Source organism: Stenella coeruleoalba (genome assembly GCF_951394435.1).
Source record: "Stenella coeruleoalba genome assembly, chromosome: 11".
Classification (NCBI taxonomy): Eukaryota; Metazoa; Chordata; class Mammalia; order Artiodactyla; family Delphinidae; genus Stenella; species Stenella coeruleoalba.
Window position 1 is genome coordinate 63,006,217 of NC_137157.1, and position 20,270 is coordinate 63,026,486.

At 51.2% G+C, this 20,270-nt stretch overlaps 1 protein-coding gene across 7 annotated transcripts in view; it reads left to right on the top strand.

The window, feature by feature from the left end:
* Nucleotides 1–20,270, top strand: part of NCKAP5L (NCK associated protein 5 like) — a gene marked incomplete at its 5' end in the record, with an annotated part of 47,906 nt that overhangs the window by 18,029 nt on the left and 9,607 nt on the right. For 3 of the 7 annotated variants that reach the window (XM_079937233.1, XM_079937235.1, XM_079937232.1), the window contains 5 exons: nucleotides 16,526–16,587; nucleotides 17,697–17,825; nucleotides 18,539–18,607; nucleotides 18,711–18,749; nucleotides 19,457–19,576. In XM_079937233.1, the coding sequence (XP_079793359.1) occupies nucleotides 16,552–16,587; nucleotides 17,697–17,825; nucleotides 18,539–18,607; nucleotides 18,711–18,749; nucleotides 19,457–19,576 (393 nt within the window). Of the gene's footprint in view, nucleotides 1–16,525; nucleotides 16,588–16,838; nucleotides 16,922–17,667; nucleotides 17,826–18,538; nucleotides 18,608–18,710; nucleotides 18,750–19,456; nucleotides 19,577–20,270 lie in introns of those variants that run through there. The other 4 variants (XM_079937236.1, XM_079937234.1, XM_079937237.1 and 1 more) reach the window with 3 other exon arrangements.

Consider the following 20,270-nt stretch of genomic DNA (forward strand, 5'->3'; position numbering starts at 1 on the left):
CTGCGGGAAGGAGAAGGGTAGCTGGGTGGGCTGAACACTAAAGAGAGGCTGAGGAAGGGAGAAGGGCTGGGCAGGGAGTGAAGCCAGGACAGCTCTTGCAGGAAAGGCTCTCTGGGTCCTGGCTGCGGTGCCAGAAGAATGCAGAGAATTTATCTGTGCTCGACACTCCACTGGCCTAGGCCGACTAGGAAAGCGGCTGTCTGAACCCCAGCCCCCGTGGTCTCTCCAGCCCTGGCACTGCCCCAAGGGCACGGAGGACCCTTACCTCCCACAGGCCTGGTTTTCCAGGTGTCTCAGCGCTATCCACCAGCCTGTCCAGCTGCTACTTCTTAAATGCCTGCCTTCCTGAGTAGCCAGGGATCTTAGGCTGCCCGGTTGTCTGGCTGTAAAGGCAGTGCTTCTATGCCCTCCCTACCACTGCTCTCCCTCCCCCACAGGTCCTCCTGCTTAAGCACAGTTGTCTGCCAGAGATAGTGGTGGAAACAAATGCCTGGGACAGGTGTGGTCCTGGAGGACAGTAGCTAATGGTCAGTGTCTAATGGTTCTGTGGGTGGTACTTTGGGGAAAGTGAACCTAGCCCAGTTGCCTTGTTGCAGACCCTCTCTTGCAAGATATGCCAGCTGACTCAGAGACTCCTTGTCTTTCAAGAAAGGAGACACAAAATTCACTTCTCATATTTATTGGGTTCCTGTCTTTCTAAGAACAACGTGGGGTTAGTGGGTTTCTTACCTCAGAGAAACACTTGCATCCCTGTCTAGGAAGATAATCTCCACTTCATTCAACTTTGTCTTCAGTTTATGGTCTGTGCATGAGGTGGTGTGAGCCCTCCAGCATCTCTCTCCAGCTCAGGCCTTTGGAAGAGAGTGAGAACCTGGAGAGGCAGATGGCCTGGGCTGCAGGGAAAAAGGCCCTTCTACAATAGGCAAGCAGAAACCAGTGTGTATGAGGACCAAGCTGTTATCACTGTGGACTGGGAGTCAGAAGCTCTGGTCCCTGCTCTTCATAGGTTGCTGTGTGACCTTAGCCAAGGTAGTTTGCCTCTCTGGTGCTCTTTTCCACCATGTGTAAAATTCAGCAGTTGAATTAGAAAGCTCTACTATTCCTTTCCACTTTTTGACATTGTGTGGTTCCACTGATGAGTGAAATTGGAGGGGAGTAAGGTCCTCCAGCAGGGTGGCTAAGTTTGAAGAGGTAAGCTGCTTAGGAGTAGAACCTTGGGTGGAGGGACACAGACTCCCTTATCCTGCCTAAGAATAGCCACTGTGCTGCTCGCCCCTGGTGCCTTGGAGTATGAACTCCTGCTGGCTGGGGTTTGGCCCACCCATCAAGGCCTCTGGTGAGACATCCTGGCAGGCCAGTCTTTGAGCTGTGCCTTTGGGGAGCGGTTGAGAGAGGAGGAGGCAGCCAAGGGCCAGCAGGGGAAGCAGATTCCCAGGAGACAGTTTGCATCTCAGCTTTTGGGACTTGTTTTAGGATCTGGGCCAGGGAGTACAGCACACTCATCTACCCTGTTAATGGGAAGAGGACAAGGAGAGCCCCGCTGCTGTTGCCCATCCCACCCGTTGGCCCTACTCACCTCACCTCTGTACTCACACCCCCAGCTCCCAGGCAAGGGGTGTAAGGAATCTTCCCTACTGCCCTCGCCCAGCCAGCCTCCCAGACCCTGCCACGCCAGCCAGGCAGCAGCAGGGAGAGACTGCCGCAACCCCACCTTTCCCAGACTCCTTCTTCCATCCTGGGGGGTAGAGCTTTCTCAGGAGTCAGACTCTCCAGGCTGGGACTTGCTCTCTAGCCCAAGAACCAAAGACCTTCACGTTCTTCTTGTTTGTTTTCATCCTTGGTCTCCCAGGTGCTGAGGGAGATGTTAAAGGAGAGGTGGTGGTTAAAAAGGCCGTGGGATTGGTTGAATGTGGAGCATTCTCCTGCATTGCTTTTCCCTCTGCTAGCTCCCCAGGAGCCCTCTTCCCTGGGCCCTGCTGCCCATGAGAGTGAAGCTACAGCAGGAGGTATTTAGGTTAGACCCCAAGGAAACCTTCCTCACTGCTAGAAACCCCTGGGATGGAGAATGGAAGCTCCCAGGAAGGTCAGTTTCCCAGAAAGTGGTTAACAGTGGAGTCCCTGTCAGAGTGAAGGATGTGGCTGTTGCTAGGCAGAGGCTGCCGTTTCCTCTTGGGGTGTGGCTCTGAGGCCAGCCAGCCAGAGGCCCTGTTAGAAGCAGGAGGAGAAAGGACTCTTGCCTGATAGCAAAAGAGGGGTCCCTGGCTCCATCAGCCTTGGGTCACCAGAAGCACGTCTCTCAGAACAAATGCCGCTTCTGCCCCTGCTTCCCCAGCTCCTCCCCTAATTCACCACCACTACCACTGTCTGCTTTGACAATCCTCACCCAAACCTGGCAGACTCCTCTAGCCCCAGTCTGGCTGCACTAATGGACTGATTGGATTTTCTATACTTGGAGTTTGGGATTTCTGATTGAACATGCAAATTTATGTAAATCAATCTGGGATCTGCCACTATGTCAAAACAACATAGAGTCACAGGCTGGAAGGAATCCTAGAGACAGTCTAGTCCAATGCCCTCATGTTAAAAATGGGGAAACTGAAAAAAAAGGTGGGGAGTACACTGAAGTCTAGAGGGGGAAGTGATTTGTACAATGATGAGTGTCAGAGGCAGGGCTCCTGACTCTGGTCTAATGTTTTACGTTGTACCATTCTGCCTTAATTTCTTGTGCATGAGGGGGCCTGGCCAGATTTAAGGCAGAGAGGGCAGTTCTTGAACCTGATATTGTGGAGAGCTAAGCCCTTGGGGTCAGAGTGTTATCTCAGGGTCCCCCATGGGCTCTGGTCAGCTCTCTTAACATGCTGAAGAAAAACAACTTCAAATCCCTTAGAATAACACCCTTAATATTTTTCCCCAGGCCCTACCCTGGAGGGTTGGAAGACAAGGTCTTTGGTTGCTCCCTGGCTTGACACTTATGGTTCCCCAGAGCTGAGGTTGTGTCTGTTCCCAGCATCTCTCACAGTACCAAGCACGTAGTAGGCTGCAGGTGGATCTGCACAAGCAGTGCCTCCATCTTTACACTTCATCCACATTCAGGTGTGTGCTGCTTCCCTCCACGGCCACAGTGGGAAAAGATATTTGGTCTTCTGTGACCACCCTCCCCTCCTCTCCTGGAGGAGGCACAGACCAGCTGAGCCTCCTCTGCCGGTTTCTAAAGCAGTGACCGACTAGGCAGGCCTTGCTGTAGAAAAGATCTCATTATTTTAAGGTCAGTGCCAAAGGTGGGTGGGGGCTGCTGAGATGGGCTTGGGTCCCAAAGAAGCAGTCTCCCCACTTGACGTGATTTTGATCTGATCTACCCACCTGGCTGCCAGGTGCCTCCTGCTCCCACTTCATGGACTGCGCCTGTCACGTGGGGCTATTTGGAGAGCTGAGCCCTCCCTTAGCCTATAGTGCCTGTGCACGTTGCAGAGGTGGCGGAGGTGCTCAAAGCAGCTGTTGGCCTGCTTTACAGTGCTTTGGGAGAGGAGTGTTTTGGCTCAAGATCGGAACCCTGGACTCCCTGCCAAGGCTTCCACCAGGTCCTGGCAGCCTGGGGAGGGGGCTTGGGGCACATATGTGGGGTCTTCCTCACCTTCACCCCAAACCCAGGTCTGGCTGACTCTGAAAGAAGCGCCCTTGTCTTCAGCACCTTCCCAAAGCACGACAGATATGGAGCTCTAGTTCCTCACTGCCCAGTGGCCCTCGGCACCTATATCCTTAGCTCCGTGTGAGCCAGATCTTTCTCCCTGGGCCTCAGTTTCCCAGTCTGTGCTGATAGATTAATAAGACATCATCACTGGGGTGTGGCACCTGCTTGGTAATTAACGTTTTCCCTACTCTGGGAGTCACACAGATGAAAGAGGCCTGAGGAGGCCAGGTTGTTATTAAGGTGAATTATCACTGCTGCTCTTCCTGATTTCTAAAAATCCAGCAGCTGCTGAGAAGAGCCCAGTCAGGCACAGCTCCCTGAACCTTATGCTGGTCCTTAAGCTCTGGGAGTTCTCCAGGACTCGCTAAGCTTTAAAAAAAAAAAAAAAAGTATAGGTATTTTAAAAGGAGAGATGCCTCATTCTGCTGCTTGTGCTGTTGCCTGCAAGACTTGAGTGGTGAGTGCTGCTTGGGGTGTTGGTCTGCAGTTCTCACTATAATGCAGGGCTTGAAATTGTCCCTCCCTGAAGACCCTCTGGGTAGGAGAATGATGAGGTCTTTCCTGGAGGGGAATGTGAGAGGCCCTGGAATTCCTGGGGTGTGGCCGTGGGGTTCTCAGCAGCTGCTCTTCCAGGGGCTGATTTATTTCACTCCCAGCTGGCTTGATGTGAGGGCTGTAACTGGCCCTTTTGTGTGAGGATCTGTTGAGACACCCCCAGAACCTGCCCGCAGAAGCCCCAGGCACTTCAGGAGTCCTTTACCCTACCTTATCGCTACCTGTCCCAAACCTTCCCCTTGCTCAAGCTCCCACCTCTGCCTCTGCCCTTGGCCAGACCTTACCCCCTTCCCAGGAGTAAGAATGAACCCAGCTCTTATCCAGGCGGAAGTAGCCCTGACTAACTTTTTTCTTTTTGAGATATATTTATTTTACTTTTTTGGCTGCATTGGGTCTTTGTTGCTACATGCGGGCTTTCTCTAGTTGCAGCGACTGAGGGCCACTCTTCATTGTGGTGCACAGGCTCCTCATTGCGATGGTGGCTTCTCTTGTTGCGGAGCAGAGGCTGTAGGCGCGTGGGCTCAGTAGTTGTGGCTCGCAGGCTCTAGAGTGCAGGCTCAGTAGTTGTGGCGCACGGGCTTAGTTGCTCCGTGGCATGTGGGATCTTCCCAGACCAGGGATCGAACCTGTGTCCCCTGCATTGGCACGTGGGTTCTTAACCACTGTGCCACCAGAGAAGTCCCCTAACTTCTGAATAGTTAGTTGCTACGAATGCCCACCACAGCGGGGGCTGGGGGGGGCCTCTCCCCTACGTCGGGGAGAGATTGCTGAGAAGAAAGAGAGTGAAGAAACTGGTGTTCCTTGGCCAGACCCCACACTCATCTGTCTAGACCTCCTCACCCCTCCCTTGTCCTGGGGCCTGGTCCTTGCTTCCTAACGTGGGAAGAAGAGAGTAGATGGCCCCATCTGGGGGGGCTTTAGAAGTCACCTGGTCAAGTGGTTATTCCTTCTATTTTTTTTTGTTTTATATTCTTTTATTTTTTCACTAGATTTTTTTTTACATAGTCCAAAGATCAAAATGATACAAAAAGGCATACATTGAGAAATCTTACTCCCCGCTCCACCCCTTCTCCCTCCATAGATAATCACTTATTAATTTCTTACATATCCCTGGTTTTTTAATACAAAAATAAACACAAGTATATATTCTTCCCCCCCCCCCTTGCCCAAAAGATAGCAAATAGAATATACTGTCTTCATCTGTCACCAGTTGGCAGTATCTGTGTGTACAGAGATTTCTTCTGCCACCATGTCAGGACTCTGGTTTCTGACCTTCACCACCCACCTCAGGGTCCCCCAGTCGACCCCAGGCCAGGAGCAGGGTTCATTTACCTTCATATACCAAACTTCATTCGGATGCCAAAACCAAGGAATTCTCAATCTAGGGCCAGCTCTTACTAAGTACTAGGTGTGGTGCCAGGCTCTGGGGATACAGTGGTGATCCCAGAAGTCCATGTTAATCAAATAATTAAACAGTTATAAAGTTACAGCTGTGATGGAGGCTGCAAAAGAAGGACAAGCACTGTGAGACCAGATAATCAGAGGCCCTCCCCACCTTGGCGTGTGAGGGATGTGCGTGTGTAGGGGCAGGCACGTGACACATCACAGAGCTGGGGCAGGAATCTGGGGCCAGGGCTGCAGAAATGGTACCACGTGACCTGGGAAGCTGGGTTCCTCAACTTGACTTCAGTGGTGTCTTTTCTCCCCACTACCCCAGTCTGTGGGATGTCCTGGACCCCTTGAGTTTTACTGTGTCCAAGACAAGAGGCCCCCTTCTCTGCCAGATGGTGCTGCAAATGCCTACTCCCCTGCCTCCATCCCATTGCCTTCTGTTTCCCCAGCTCTGGGCCTGTGGGCTCCTGAAGCTAGAGCCTTCCTTTCCACTGCAGGCTGAAGGGAAGTTGGGGGGTGTTTGCTTCTCACTTCCTCTGTAGACGGCACCTCACTTCCTGTCCCCGGGGCTAGAAGAAGGCTAAAGCTCTTGGCTTTGCTGTCCCTTCCTCTCTACCCGCCTTGCTTTCCTGGGAAGCCTGTGGGGCCCATAGGAGGAAGGCAGCATCAAATCCAAGGGCTTCTCCCTAAAGGCCCTGCTGGGCTCCTCACCCCCACATCCCCCACCCCACACAAGGGGATCTCTTTTCTCAGATGCAGTCCATTTCCAGACGTGATCTCATCCTTCTCTTCTATGCCCTCTGGGAAGAGAGGAGTCAGAGAAGGAGATCACCCCATTTGACAGATAAGAAAACTGAGTCGGGGGTTTCTAGGCTTCACCTAGGGGCATGCAGTATGACTGAGCCAGACTGGAATCAAGGAAGCCTGACTCCCATTTATGGGCACAAACGAGGAGAGCCTAGTCGGAATTGTGGGTGAACCAGAGCTACTTTCTCCTCCCAGAGCAGAGCTGGCAGCTTAAGAGGTCACCTATGGGCTCTGGCCAAATGGCACCCACTGAGCCAACAGTAAAGCTGCCTGGACAGGAAGACACTTGGTTGGCCAGAGCCCGTTCCCTTTGAAGAAAGAGGCCAGGATATGAAGCCTGGGGGAGTGAGTACTAGGGACTGAGCATGGGGGGCTGGCTGAGTATATGCCCAGCTCTTTGGGGCCTGCAGGTGCAGCCTGAGAGCCAATAGGCTGTGCAGCCTCCCAGGCCCTTTTTCTCTTGGATCGGAGAGCAGATAGCTGAAGTTCCAGTTGTCAGCTCTGGTATTGTCTCCAGGAGCCTCTCTGCCTCTGTTCCTCCTGTGGGACCCAGCATATGTCTCCAGTTACACCCAGGATGTTGAAAAGATGCTGATTCTCCTGTTCGGTCAGGAGATAGGAGATGAGTTGGTAACTGGCATGGGCCAGGGGACCAAGAAACACTCACCTTCAAATGCCCTTCAGTCCAGCTGCACTGAGTCATTCTGTTTCCATACACACCCAGAGACGTCTGCCTCCTGCTGCCTAGAATGACCCCCTTCCCTTTTCCTTGTAGCTAAACCCTATCTGTCTAAAAAGGCTGAGTTCCCTAGATGCTCAAATTCTGAAAAACTGTTCCAGCTTAATATTTCTCTCCTGATTTTTAAAGTTCTTCAAAGACTTCTCTTGTGGAACCTCCTTCACAGTACAGCTATTTACCTACATGTCTTACATCCCCTACTAGTCTGAAAGCTCCAAGAAGTCTGAAAAGAACTGACCCATCTCTCAATTGCCTCCCAATACCCAGCACTGTACCTCCCACTGAGTGATCTGCCCAGAATATTTGCAGAATGAATAGATTAGTCCCTTTGCCAGAGGGCATCACTGAGACCTGGGAGAAGGTTGAGAGCTTGGAAAAGGTCATATCAATGTTCGGGACAAATCTGAAAATGTCCTTGCTTACTTCTCAGTGTGGCTTGTCATCTGGACCTTCAGAGCCACTTGGGTTGGGGGCTGTCACTGGGGATCTTTAAGGGAACCTGATGAGTCCACTGTACCTTCTCACCTGTCCTGTCTTTCTGGTCTTTTTCTGTCTGTAATGAAAGGAGATCACCAAGTTCAGGACCTCGTTGGCAGGAGCAGTGCCCTGGCAGGAAGTAGGGGTGGGGGAAAGGAAATATAAGCAGGGCCCCTCCTCAGGGAGCTCCCCTTCTAACAGCATGGAAGTTGCCCCTTCTCTCAGAGAGTACTAGAGAACAGGACGCATTACAGTTTGAAATACTGATCCTGCAGGAGGCACTTGAAGAAGAGAGATCAACGTGGGCCACGTCAGTCCAGGACAACTTTTCAGAAGATTGTTGCTCTGCGGCCAGCCCAGGGCAGGGCTTCCAGGGCCATGTTGAGGGCTTTCATCTGTCCCCAAGCAGTAGGCGGTCATGGGAAGATTTGAAGCAGGAAGGACGCAATCAGATTTACAGTTTTAGAAAGAAGATTGCTCTGCTAGAGCTCCCTTGGAAAAGAGATTGTGGCAGGGAAAATACAAGATCAGCTTGGAACATCTTCTCGTGCCAGAAACTAAGCAAATGTTAAAAAATAAGTAAACGTTTTTTTTTTAATGGAGGCATGTTGAAAGGACACAGGAGCCAACCTGAAAGCATGGCCGAAGCTGGAATTTAAGCAGTAAAATAAGTGGTGATGATAATATTGGATTAAAATCCAAAGAATAAAATAATGCCCGTGAGTCCATACTCATACAAATATGTAATTAAGTAAATAAATGGGAGTGAAGAGACAGCTTTTTCTTACAGAAAACTTCCAATTAATAAATTACAAGGAATGAGGGAAATTGAAAATTATTGTTAGGGCACCATAGTAATTGCTGCAAGCAAGATCCACTGATGAACCCTAAAATGAGTGGGTGAAAATTTAAGCAGAAACAGGATTTTGCATGGTCACAAAGTATTGCCCTCCCCCCAAATATTTATTATTAACAAAAGAAAAAGTATGTTTTCATTTTACTGTACAGAAACCCACTAGTAGACGCCACCTAACCAAGTGATCAAGGTTAACATCACCAGTAATAAGATATCTCAGCATCATGTATACACACCCCCTGATAGAATGCACTGAGAAGGGCACATCACCTCTGTGATATTCTTTCCCAAAATCCATAACCTCAATCTCATTGGAGAAAACATCAAACAAACTCATATTAGGCAATATTCTCCAAAGTACTGACCAGTTACCTTCCAAAGTGTCAAGGTCATAAAAGACAAAGACTGGGAATCCCCTGGCGGTCCAGTGGTTAGGACTCCGTACTTTAACCACAGAGGGCTTGGGTTCAGTCCCTGGTCGGGGAATTAAGATCCTGCAAGCCGCTTGGAGCGGCCAAAACAAACAAAGACCGAGGAACTGTCATGGATCACAGGAGACTAAGGAGTCATGGTGACTAAGTACAATGTGGGATCCTGGATTGGATCTTGGGATAGAATACCAGTGGAAAGGACATCAGTGGAAAAACTGGTTAAGATCCAAATAAAGTCTATGGATTGTTTTTTTTTAAAATATTTATTTATTTATTTTGGCTGCACCAGGTCTTATTGCGGCATGTGGGATTTTTAGTTGCGGCATGTGGACTTCTTAGTTGTGGCATGTGAATTCTTTAGTTGCAGCATGCATGCGGGATCTAGTTCCCTGACCAGGGATTGAACCCGGGCCCCCTGCATTGGGAGCGTGGAGTCTTACCCACTGGACCATGTGTGGTTTTTTTTTTAAATTGTTTTGCTAATGAATGATGTAGAACAGTGAGAGCATGCTGCTATGTCTGTTTGTTTGTTTTTTTTTTAAGGTATACACACATACACTCACAAATAACTAACACAGAAGAAGAGGTGGAAGATAGCTGCAGAGAGTGATAGACAAGGGAAACGTTGTCCAGGAGGAAGTGGTCACTATCAAGACAGAAAAGACAACCACAGAATAGGAGAAAACATTTGCAAATCATATATCTGGTAAGGGACCTGTGTTCAGAATATATAAAGAATTCTTACAACTCGACAGTAAAAAGACACATAACCCAACTAAACAATGGGCAAAGGGATCTGAATAGACTTGTCTCCAGGGAAGATATACAAATTGCCAATAAGCCAATGAAAAGATGTTCAACATCATCAATCGGAGGAATATAAATCAAAACCATAAAAATCACTTCAGGACTTCCCTGGTGGCACAGTGGTTAAGAATCCGCCTGCCAATGCAGGGGACAAGGGTTCGAGCTCTGGTCCAGGAAGATCCCACATGCCGCGGAGCAACTGAACCCGTGTGCCACAACTGCTGAGCCTGCGCTCTAGTTTCCGTGCTCCGCAACAAGAGATGCCACCGCAATGAGAAGCCCGCACGCTGCAACAAAGAGTGGCCCCCACTCGCCGCAACTAGAGAAAGCCCGTGCACAACAACAAAGACCCAACACAGCCAAAAAAAAAAAAAAAAACTTCACATTTACTAAGATGACTTAGAATCAGAAAATCAGACAATAACAAGTGGTGAGGATGTGGAGAAATTACAGCCCTCACATATTGTTGATGGAACTCGGGCTTCGGTTCGATCCCTGGTCGGGGAAAATGGTGCATCCACTTCGGGAAACAGTTTGGCAGTTCCTCAAAAAGTTAAACCTAAAGTCACCATACAACCCAGCAATCCCACTGCTGGGTGTATACCCAAGAGGAAATGAAAACATCCATCCAGACAATTTGTACACTGGTGTGTACACTGCTTAGAGCAGCGTTATGCATAATAGCCAAAAAGTGGAAACAGTTCAAATGTCCATCAATAGCTGAATGGATAAACAAATTGTGGCACAGCCATACAATGGAATATTATGTGGCCATAAAAAGGAATGTAGTACTGATGCATGCTTCAACAGAGATGAACCTTGGAAACATTATGCAGAGTGAAAGAAGCCAGTCACAGAAGACCACCTATTGTATGATTCCATTCATATGAAATGTCCAGAATGGGGAAATCTATAGAGACAGAAAATAGATTAGTGGTTGCCTTGGTTTGGGTGTGAGGGGCTGGTAACTAAGGAGTAATGAAAATGTTCTAAAATTGACAATGGCCGTGATTGTATATATCGGTGAATATACTACAAACCACTGAACTGTACACTTTAAATGGGTGAGTTGTGTGGGAGTTGAACTACGTCTCAAAGCTTTAAAAAACATAGTCCAGCAGGAAGTGCCACCAGAGGCATTTGTGCTTGAGAAGGCAATGGGGACTGAAAAACATTGTAAGATTTAGCATTGTGGTAGCTACTGCTGAAGTTGGACCACGTTGAGGAAGGAGTGAGAAGTGAGGATGGCTTTTTTTTGGGAAGTTTGGCTGTGAAAGGCAAAAGAGGGCAGTATCTGGAGAGATGTCAGGGGGAAATTATTTTTAAGATGAAAGGTACCTGAGAAGTTGTAAAGGTAGATGGGAAAGATCCCTTCAGGAAGTAGACCCTGAAGACATAAATGGGGAGGGTCTGGGGTAGGAACGACTGGCCTTGCCTGGGAAAAGGGCAGCCGCTCTGCTGTAATAGGAGGAGAGAAGGAAGTACAAAGGACTCCGATGGGGCTGGGACTGTGGTGGCGGGAGGTTTGAGGGGTTTCTCCTCTGCTGGCTTCAATCCGCTGGGGAAGCGAGGGGAGGTGGTAGACCAGAAGTTTGAGGCGATTGGAGAGGGTGTGAGTCATTGCAGAGAATGAGAGAGCAACTCTAAGCCTTGGTAAGAGTGCCAGCAGGACTGCCCATGTGGCTGAGATGGCCTTCCTTTGGTGAAGAGAGAGTGAGAAATAGCGTGAGCAAAAGCCTGGGGACAGGAGTGTTAAGTCCTGTCCTTCCCTTCCCTACTCTAGACTGGAAAGAAGCATTGACCTCGAATGCTCAAGTCAAGGAATCCCAGGGATCTTCTAACTTCACTGTCCAGTATAGTCGCCACCAGCTGCATATGGCTATTTAAATTTAAAATTCAGTTCCTCAGTTGGACCAGCCACATTTCAAATGCTCAGTAGCCATGTGTGGCTGGTGGCTGCCATATTGAGCAGCATGGAATAAACATTTTCATCATCACAGAAAGGTCTACTGGACCACACTGTTCTAAGAAAAGTGACTCTTTTCAAACTGCTGAGTCTAAGGACCCCTCTACAATATAAAAATTGAAGACCTCAAAGAGCTTTGATTCATATAGATTGTACCTATTGACATTTACTGTCATACAAATTGGAACTGAGAGTTTTAAACATTTATTTAATTCATTCAAAAGTAACAATAAACCCATGTTAACATATTTTATGAAAAATAATCATATATTTTCCAAAACAAAAAATAGTGAAAAGAATGGCATTGTTCTTCATTTTTGCAAATCTGTCATGTCTGACTTAATAGAAGGCAGCTGGATTCTCATATCGGCTTCTGTATTCAATCTGTTGTGTTATCACATATCACGTAGTCTCTGGAAAATGCCGCTATGTACTCATGAGAGAATGAGAGTTAAAAAGGTAAATAATGTCTTAGTCATATTGTGAAAATAGTTTTGACCCTGTAGATTCCTTGAAAGGGCCTCGGGGTCCCTGGACCACACTTTGAGAACCACTGTTCTAGAACAACCTCCACTTGGCATGAAGGAACTTATCCTTGAGAAACTGAGTGATTTGCCTAAAGTCACACAGCAAATAAATTGCATTGTTGGGACTATAAGCCTTCTGCCTTCTGGTCTGAGGCTTTTTCCAGTACCCTTGGCCGGGCTGGGATGGGCCTGCTGGGCTTTTGGGAGTGGGGCCTAAGCTTCTTGGCTGCAGAACCCCTGGTGTGTGCCCCTATAAATAAACCCATTGTGTCTGTCCGGGCCCCTTCCCTCTCCCCACCCGCAGCAGTTGCTTTTATTGTTGGGTTATGCTGTGAACAGGGAACGTTGAGGATCTGGGGGAGGAGAGAGAAAGGGTATTGAAATCTATAAGCCTTTTGAGCTTGTAACACTGCTGCCCTTCCTCCTGCCCTGCCTGGAAAGGCAGGGGACTGTCCTACTGTCAGTTTGAAAGAACCTATACCATGGTCTGGAGGTTCTTGGAGTGCCTGTGAAGAGGAAGTTGGAGGAGGGGTGCAGTGGGCCCCTTCCCCATGGACACTTGCCTCTCAGAAGGGCTATTGTGTCTTGGGGCCAGTTGTCTGGAGGAGGAAAGGAAATTCTTGTCTGCCTCTTTCCCTGAGTGGGGAGGAGACCAGTTGGAATACTTAGGGCTAAAAGATGCTTTAGGCCAGATTAAGGTGGCCACTTTCAGGCTAGGAATGCCCTGGGGCCTCAGTCCTCATTTTCCTCCCCACACCCCAGGGCAGCGCAAGGGCTGATCTTGTCTGGAAGGGAGCGTTTGCTGTGGGTGAAGAAGTTGCTGTTTACAAGTAGACTTTTGGGTGTGACTGGGATTTCAGAAAGCAGCTGGGGGATGGGGGGAGCAGAGGGGAAATGGTTGTGTTACGGATGATTCTGTTATTAAAGTGAGCTCCATCTCTGCCTTCCCACAGCTGCCCACCCCTCCCCCACCTCCTGGCCCCTTGCTTTTTTCCCTAGAGGACTCCGGGGGGGGAACAGCTGGTGAGCGAGGGGCTCATCAGGGCCCAAAGGCCTTGGCTAAGGGCCAGGGTAAGGGAGCCTGGAGGACAGGCTTGCTGCCATCTCTCTGGCCCCTTCCTCCCAGGCCTGGACTCTGAGTTTAGGGAGGGGTCTTGCTGGTGCCCTGGCTGGAGAGGGGGTGGGAGCTGCAGACTCTACTCCTTTGATCTGGCTGACTGAAAGGCCAGGACAGTCCCATCTTTTGGGGCTGGGGGGCCTTACATGACTGACTAGGCTGAAGAGATAGTGGTCACCCAGATTCACTCAGGGATGGGGCTGCACCCACCTCATCCCCGGGTTAGCCAGAAACCCCCTGAGCAGCTGTTCCCTCCTTGTCTCTGAAGGAGGGCCAGAGAGGCTCTGCTCTTCCTCCCTTCCTCCCCCTCCCTCCCCTCAGCACTGAGGTCACCTCCCTCTGAATCAGGCTTTTGCGGGGCGGGGTTGCCCGCTGGCAGTTCTGGCGGGAGAAGCCTCCCCTTCAAGCTCAAGCTCCCACCCACTGCAGCTCCATCCCTACCCATCCTGGCCAGCACCATGTGTTCCAGACCCACATCCACCATCTGGGATATGGTGTGGGACCACCAGAGGAATGCCTGAAACCAGGGCCATCCTGAAAAACCCAAGCCAGGGCTGTTCCTGGGCCCCAGGTGGGCTGAGCACAGAAGCTGTGAGTAGCAGTTGTGGGGCCTGAGGGAGGATGACGGTGCTCGGCCCTGGGGAGGTGGGTCCCACTGACCCTGCAGGGACAGCCACTGGGGAACCGACCTGAGTTTTTTTTGTTTTTTTTGTTTTTGTTTTTTCTCATGAGATTTGGGTCGAAAACCCAGACTCTGAAGGGCCAAATTCCTAATTGGGCTCAGATTGGGAGCTAGAGGTGGTATTATCTCTCTCGATCTTAATGTTCCCTAGAGGAGGGTAAAGATGCAGGAAGTTTTCTTTTCACCATAGAAATCTTGAGCTCAAACTCACCCTGCTCACAGCGTGCGTGCGTTGTCTCCCCAGCGCCAAGTTTAAATGCAGGCCTCTTCCGAGTGACTCAGCAACCCAGGCTGACAGCTTCCTGCCTGCCCTCTGCTTGTGGCCCTGCAGACACAGAGAAAACCCGTCGCCCTGAGTTGGCTGGACCACTTTGGCAGAGGGCAGAAAACTTCTCCCCAAGGTGGGGCTGAGTCACAGCCTGCCTTCAGCCGACATTTCCGGAGCCTCTCCCAGGCCCTGCTCAGGATACGGAGACCGACCCCCATGACCAAGTTGTTGCACTTAGGGGGCTTGTCCCTTGGAGGGTCTCCCCTAGGTCACAGTGGGACTCAGGCCTCCCTGCCCTGGGATCCCCAGGGGCTCAGATCAGGAGTGGCAGTAGTTGGCTTTGTGGGTGTGTTGGGTCCCTGCCCTCCTCAACACGCAAAGCAGTCTGGGCCTCATGCCTAAGCTGGATGCTTTTTTATTTTTATTTTATTTTATTTTTTTTAGAATAAGATACCCTCCTAAACCACCTTCACCCTTAGTTTGGTTTTTGTTGTGTGAAGAAAACAAAGACTCGAGGTTTCTACTGTTTTATCTTTCCCTTTTCTGGCCTCCAGACACTGCCCTGTTCATCCTACTCCCCTCCTTCATCCCCCTGTTTTTTTTTTTTTAAATTTCCCACCCCAGCCCCTCTACTCCTGGAGGTGTCCACTGGGGAACTAAGTGGTGAGGGGGCTGAGGGGACACTGGTGATCTGTGGGGACAGGCCTCTCCTAGAGCAGTGGGAGCCTCTGCCTGGCAAGAGGATGGTGGCCCAGAGATGGGTGATGTGGGGTGGCCTGGAACTGGTCCAATGGTGGAGGTAACCCGAGGCCTTTTTTGGTTTTAACCTCTATTTGTGTATGTGGGAAGGAGGATTTTTCCTGAATTTTTTTCGTTTCTTTCGAGGCCTGTCCATTTCTAAATATGTCATGCATGATAATGTTGCGAGCAAAATGAAGTTATACTTGATACATTTTTATGACGTTAAAATAACAAAGGACTTTAGATTGTGGCAGAGTGTTAAAAAATACGCATTACACAGTTTTTCCTTTTATTCTGGTTTTCAGAAGCCCCCTTCCCATTATTGTGCACACATGCTTGTTCTCTCTCCCTCCCCCATCCCACCCAGAAAGGAGCATTCTCCCTTTCTGCTGTTACCCTTTCTCTTTCTAGGGTATCAGGCAGAGAAGAATGAGGACTGGGCTGGCCCTGCAGCTGGAGGGCTGGCAGGGACGGGGTTGAAGAGGAGGAGGCCCCTGAGGGCAGGGCAGAGGGGCAGCACCTCACATCTTTGGGAGACCCTCCTGCTCAGATCCCCTGGGTGACGGGCCTGGGACTCAGAGTCCACTTGCAAGTGAACCGCTGAAGTAGCAGTGGGCTCCAAAACGTGAAAAGCCTCCATTTATTGAGTCCATGCAAGACACTCTACATATCTCACTTCATGCTCCAACAACCCTTTGGACTAAGTATTCTTATCCCCATTTTACAGGTGAGGAACAGATTTTGCAGAGTCAGATTCTAACCCAGATCTCTCTAGCTGCAAAGCTCTGAGAGCACCGGGACTAACTACACAGAGCACACAGTACAACGTGTGTGTAGAGAGGTTGCATAGGAAGGGGGGACCCAGGCCCATCCACTGTGCTTTGTGAACCTGCCATATGATGTGGGCAGCATCCTTTGCCTCTGGAGCCTGCTTCAGACCAGGCTGGCACCCCCGCCTTGCCCTCCTTTTACGAGGTCAGTAGGAGAATCAGATGCGATTGATGATGCATGAGAAAGCGCCAGCACACAGGATGCACTCTGGGTATGTGGTGTAGCTTCCTGTGCCTCAGTTTCCTCATCTCACATATAGGTGTTGATAATAGCACTTAATTCCCTTTGTGGTTATGAGGATTAGAGAAGAATTTTGGAAGGGCTGTGTGGCTGTTCATTCCCCTCTGGCTGAGAGCTGGGGATGTTTGCACTGGCTCTTTCCTCTGCCTGGAATGCTTTTCCCATTCCAGGGTTTCATCCAGCCTTCATTCAGGTCTCTGCCTTGCTGTCACCTCCAGAGCCTTCTTGGAACCTGGTGTCTGTTCATTGGTTTATCTGGTATTACCTGCCTCCCCCAATAGAATGGGATCCTCATAAAGGCAGGGCTTTCTCTGGCTTGTTTATCCCTATGGCCCGGGATGCCAGGCCGCAGGAACCCAATAAATGCATGGCTGACGTCGTCTCCCTCTGTGTCTCCACAGGCAAGGTGACCATTCTGGCTGCTTGCATGAGTGTGCCAGCCTGGGTGAGAAGGCAGAGACAGGTGAGAGGCTGTGGAGCCTGTGCGTGCTGGTGGTGGGGACTGGAGGAGGAGGGCTGGGGTGGGAGAGGCAGCCCCTGTGCCCCATGGGGGGGGAAGAGCATTCAGATGCCTGATCGCTGCCAAGGGCTCCTCTCTTCCTTGGTCCCAAAGTGCTAAAGCCCCTTTTGTGGGAGCTGCAGTGGGTCAGGGAGGCAAGTAGCTGGTGGTAGACTGGGGGCCTCCCGCCTTTTATGTTAGGAAGGGTTTCCCATCTACTGGAAATTTCTGCAATATTTGTGTAGAGGAAGGAAATGAGTACTTTCCTCTAGCTGAGAAATTGAAACTCAAATGGAAGGTGAGGACTAATCAGGTAAAGCCAGTCACTATGGCAACAGTTTGGGGGCGGGGGGTGCGGGGATCACATAATGTGATACAGGTCAGAACCCTGGCTCTGTGTGCTCAGGCAATGACACACTAGTCTGTACAGCTGTCAGTCTGTCTCTTATATGCCACGTATCACACCAAGAAGTGTGAGTGTGGACAGTGAAGTGAAGACAGTGACCCTGCCCTCGCAGAGTCTTGGGGGACAGTCACAGAGCCGTGCGGGAGCAGTACCTGACCCGGCCTTGGAGTGGGGGCCCTGGAGAATGAATAGGAAGGAGCTGGCCAAGCAGTAGGGGGGTAGGTGTCAAGAGACCCCTGTGGAGGGCCCAGCATGCACAGAGGCTGGTCCCCCGGGGCCTCGCTGCAAGCAGGGAGTCTTGGAGGCCTGCAGGCCACCTCCCACTCTGCCCGAGAGGATACCGGGCGCCAGTCTGAGGCCAGCGTCAGCGGAGAATTCAGGTTTCTTGGCTCCTGGCCAGCGTCTGTGTGACCTGTGAGAGGGCGAGAGCAGTTACGGGTTTTATAAAACAATGGTCTGTTCTTGAGATGGGAAGAGTGTGTCTATGTATCTGTCCCGTGAGCAGGAATCTTAGCCTGACCCTGAGTTGTTACAGTGTCCGTGGCACGGGGGTCACACTGATCCAAACTCCGAGAATACTGACAAGTTTCATCTCTGTCCTCCTCCGCCTCCGCTCATCTCCCCATGCCCTGGAGTAGCCTGCGGGGCTTCTCTCACTTGTCTCCAGGGCCTGATGTCGGAGGCCATGGACCAGCCGGCCGGGAGCCCTGGAAACCCGAAGCCAGGAGAGGGTGGTGAGGGCAGCATGGAGCCGGGCACCTGCCAGGAGCTCCTGCACCGGCTGCGGGAGCTGGAGGTGGGGCACGGGGCGGCGGGGGGCAGCTGTGCTGGCCAGAGCCCTGGGGAGCTTGGGTGGGTTCTGGGGTGCGGGGGGCCTTCCTCTTCAACCTGCTTTGCCAGGCTGGAGCAGAGCTGAACGTTTCTTTAGCAGAGCCCCTCTGAGAACCCCTTTCCTTGCTCTTTGCTCTGCAGCCTGCGTGCCAGCGCAGGACAAGAGGCGTGCGCAAGGGGGGGCCATTCTAACCCCCAGAATGTCTCCCTTCTTTACCCCTCTTCTCCCCTTTCATGCCCCTGCTCTAGGAAAGGGGTGGCCGCAGAGGCCACAGAAAGGTCTCAGGAGTTGAGGGACAAAGACATGGATCCTTAAACTAGGCCTTTTACTACATGCCTAAGACCCTGCCCTCCTCCCTCCAGGCTCCTCTGCCCTCTCCCCAGGGAAATAAGGGTTACTTTTGGCACCTCCCACCTTCGGTCCTCCTGGTTGCTCTGTCTCCCCAGCCCCTGCAGCCTCACTGACTGAAGTTGGGGTAACAAAAGACCAGCCATCTCAGCTCTGCCTTCTTCATGCCCTGGGTCTGCAGGCCTCCCCCTGGCAGAATCAGACCAGAGCCAAGAGCTGGGGCAGGGGTAGAGCTAGTAGGCTCCTTGCCTCCCCTTCCCCAAGAGGGACTTGCCCGGGGGAAGAATGATCCCTTAGCTTCCTATTTGCCCTCCTCTTCCTTCCTGCAGGCAGAGAACTCGGCACTGGCCCAGGCCAATGAAAACCAGCGGGAGACCTACGAGCGCTGTCTGGACGAGGTCTGTGGAACTGATGCTCCCCACAGGGTGGATAGCTTGTCGATTCCAGGCAGAGGCTGGGTTGGCTGACAGCTCTTCCTCAGCTCTGCCTTTCTGTCCCCAGGTTGCCAACCATGTGGTGCAGGCGCTGCTGAACCAAAAGGTAAAAGGCCACAAGAGACTTTCTCACCCTCTGCCCTGAGCCCAGATGCCCTGGGAGGAGGCCCTGGGTACAGCAGGGGAGGGCCTTCCTGTGGACCCCTGTACCTGTTTAGATAGGGAATAGAGGAGGGTGGAAATGGCGTCTTGGCCCTCCAGTGAAGTCCCCTTTCTCTGTCTTGGACAGTCCATACTTGGCTAGGTAAGGCCAAGTCTCTGAGCTATGGTAACTTTGATTTGGGCTTGAATCCTTCTGTTATCCTGGCCCCAGCTAGTTTCTCCAGGTTTCGATGGCCCTGATAGCAATGTTGATGTTGTAAGCATAAGGTGACATCTAAATATTTACTCAAGTAGTGTGGGTAATTTCTTGACATGTGGGCCACTGACCCCCAGGTCTTCCTCTGCCTTATATGGGCCCTTCTTTGACGCGTGCTTTCTAAGAGGCAGGGGATTGCCTCCAGGATTGTGAAAGTTGCCAAAGGGAACGGAATTACCTCTGACCAGGGGTGGTAAACGTTAGAAAATTTACCATCCCCAGAAGATGTGATAGCCGTAAACATAGGCAGGGTCAGCTCCCTCAAAGAAGGAGGTTGCAAGAGAAGGGCATGCCCAGCAGGAGTGCCCGCTGCTCTGATGAAGGCGACTGCTCATACCACTCTCCCTCTCCCCACCATCCTCTCTTTGTCTTCCTCCACCTCCTGGGGGTGGCAGGACCTGCGGGAGGAGTGCATCAAGCTGAAGAAGAGGGTATTTGACCTGGAACGGCAGAACCAGATGCTGAGCGCCCTGTTTCAGCAGAAACTTCAGCTCACAGCAGGCTCCCTCCCTCAGGTGGGCACAAGAGATTCTCCTTCCTTCCTCACATCTCGGCTTCCTGCCTCCCCCCAGCCCTGTCAATATCATCACCCTCTCTTCTCCCAGACACCTACAGAAGTAGGCCGTCAGCCATTGCCCTCCATTCTGGGGGCTGTGGCCATCCAGGGCAGGCCGACCTAGCCTGATAGATCTGAGCCTTAGATGAGGGAGAAACTTCGTGAGTTCCCTTAAGCTTGGCTCTCCCCCACCTCCCAGGTGCTCCCCGCCCAGCTGGACGGTATCCCTTCTTGTTGACAGAAAAGATCCTTGCTTCCTCCTCCTTCAGATTGGTGGAGGCTGAAAATGCCATTATTTCGAGCTCCCAAGGGGCCCCTTTGGCCACTGCGTTGCCTTCTTCTTGGCCAGGGGCAGGGGTGGGGCCAGGTGTAAGGCAATGCTTGGTGTCACAGAGAGGTCAGGAAAGGCACTTCACCTGGATGACTCTGCATGCCTAGCTGCATGTGCTCACCCACTGACCCGAGAAGCAGGAGGCTACTGGGAATAAGTCCTGGGCTCAGTTAAGATGTCACTTGGGGTCCACTCTGTCAGGAAGCCCCAAGGATGGGGTGAGACCTGGGTGGGTCAGGAGCGGCTCCAGGTACCTGAGGTGAACGGTGGGGTTCTTAGGTCAACCAGCACACCGCCAACCCACCCCAACCTTGACAAGAAG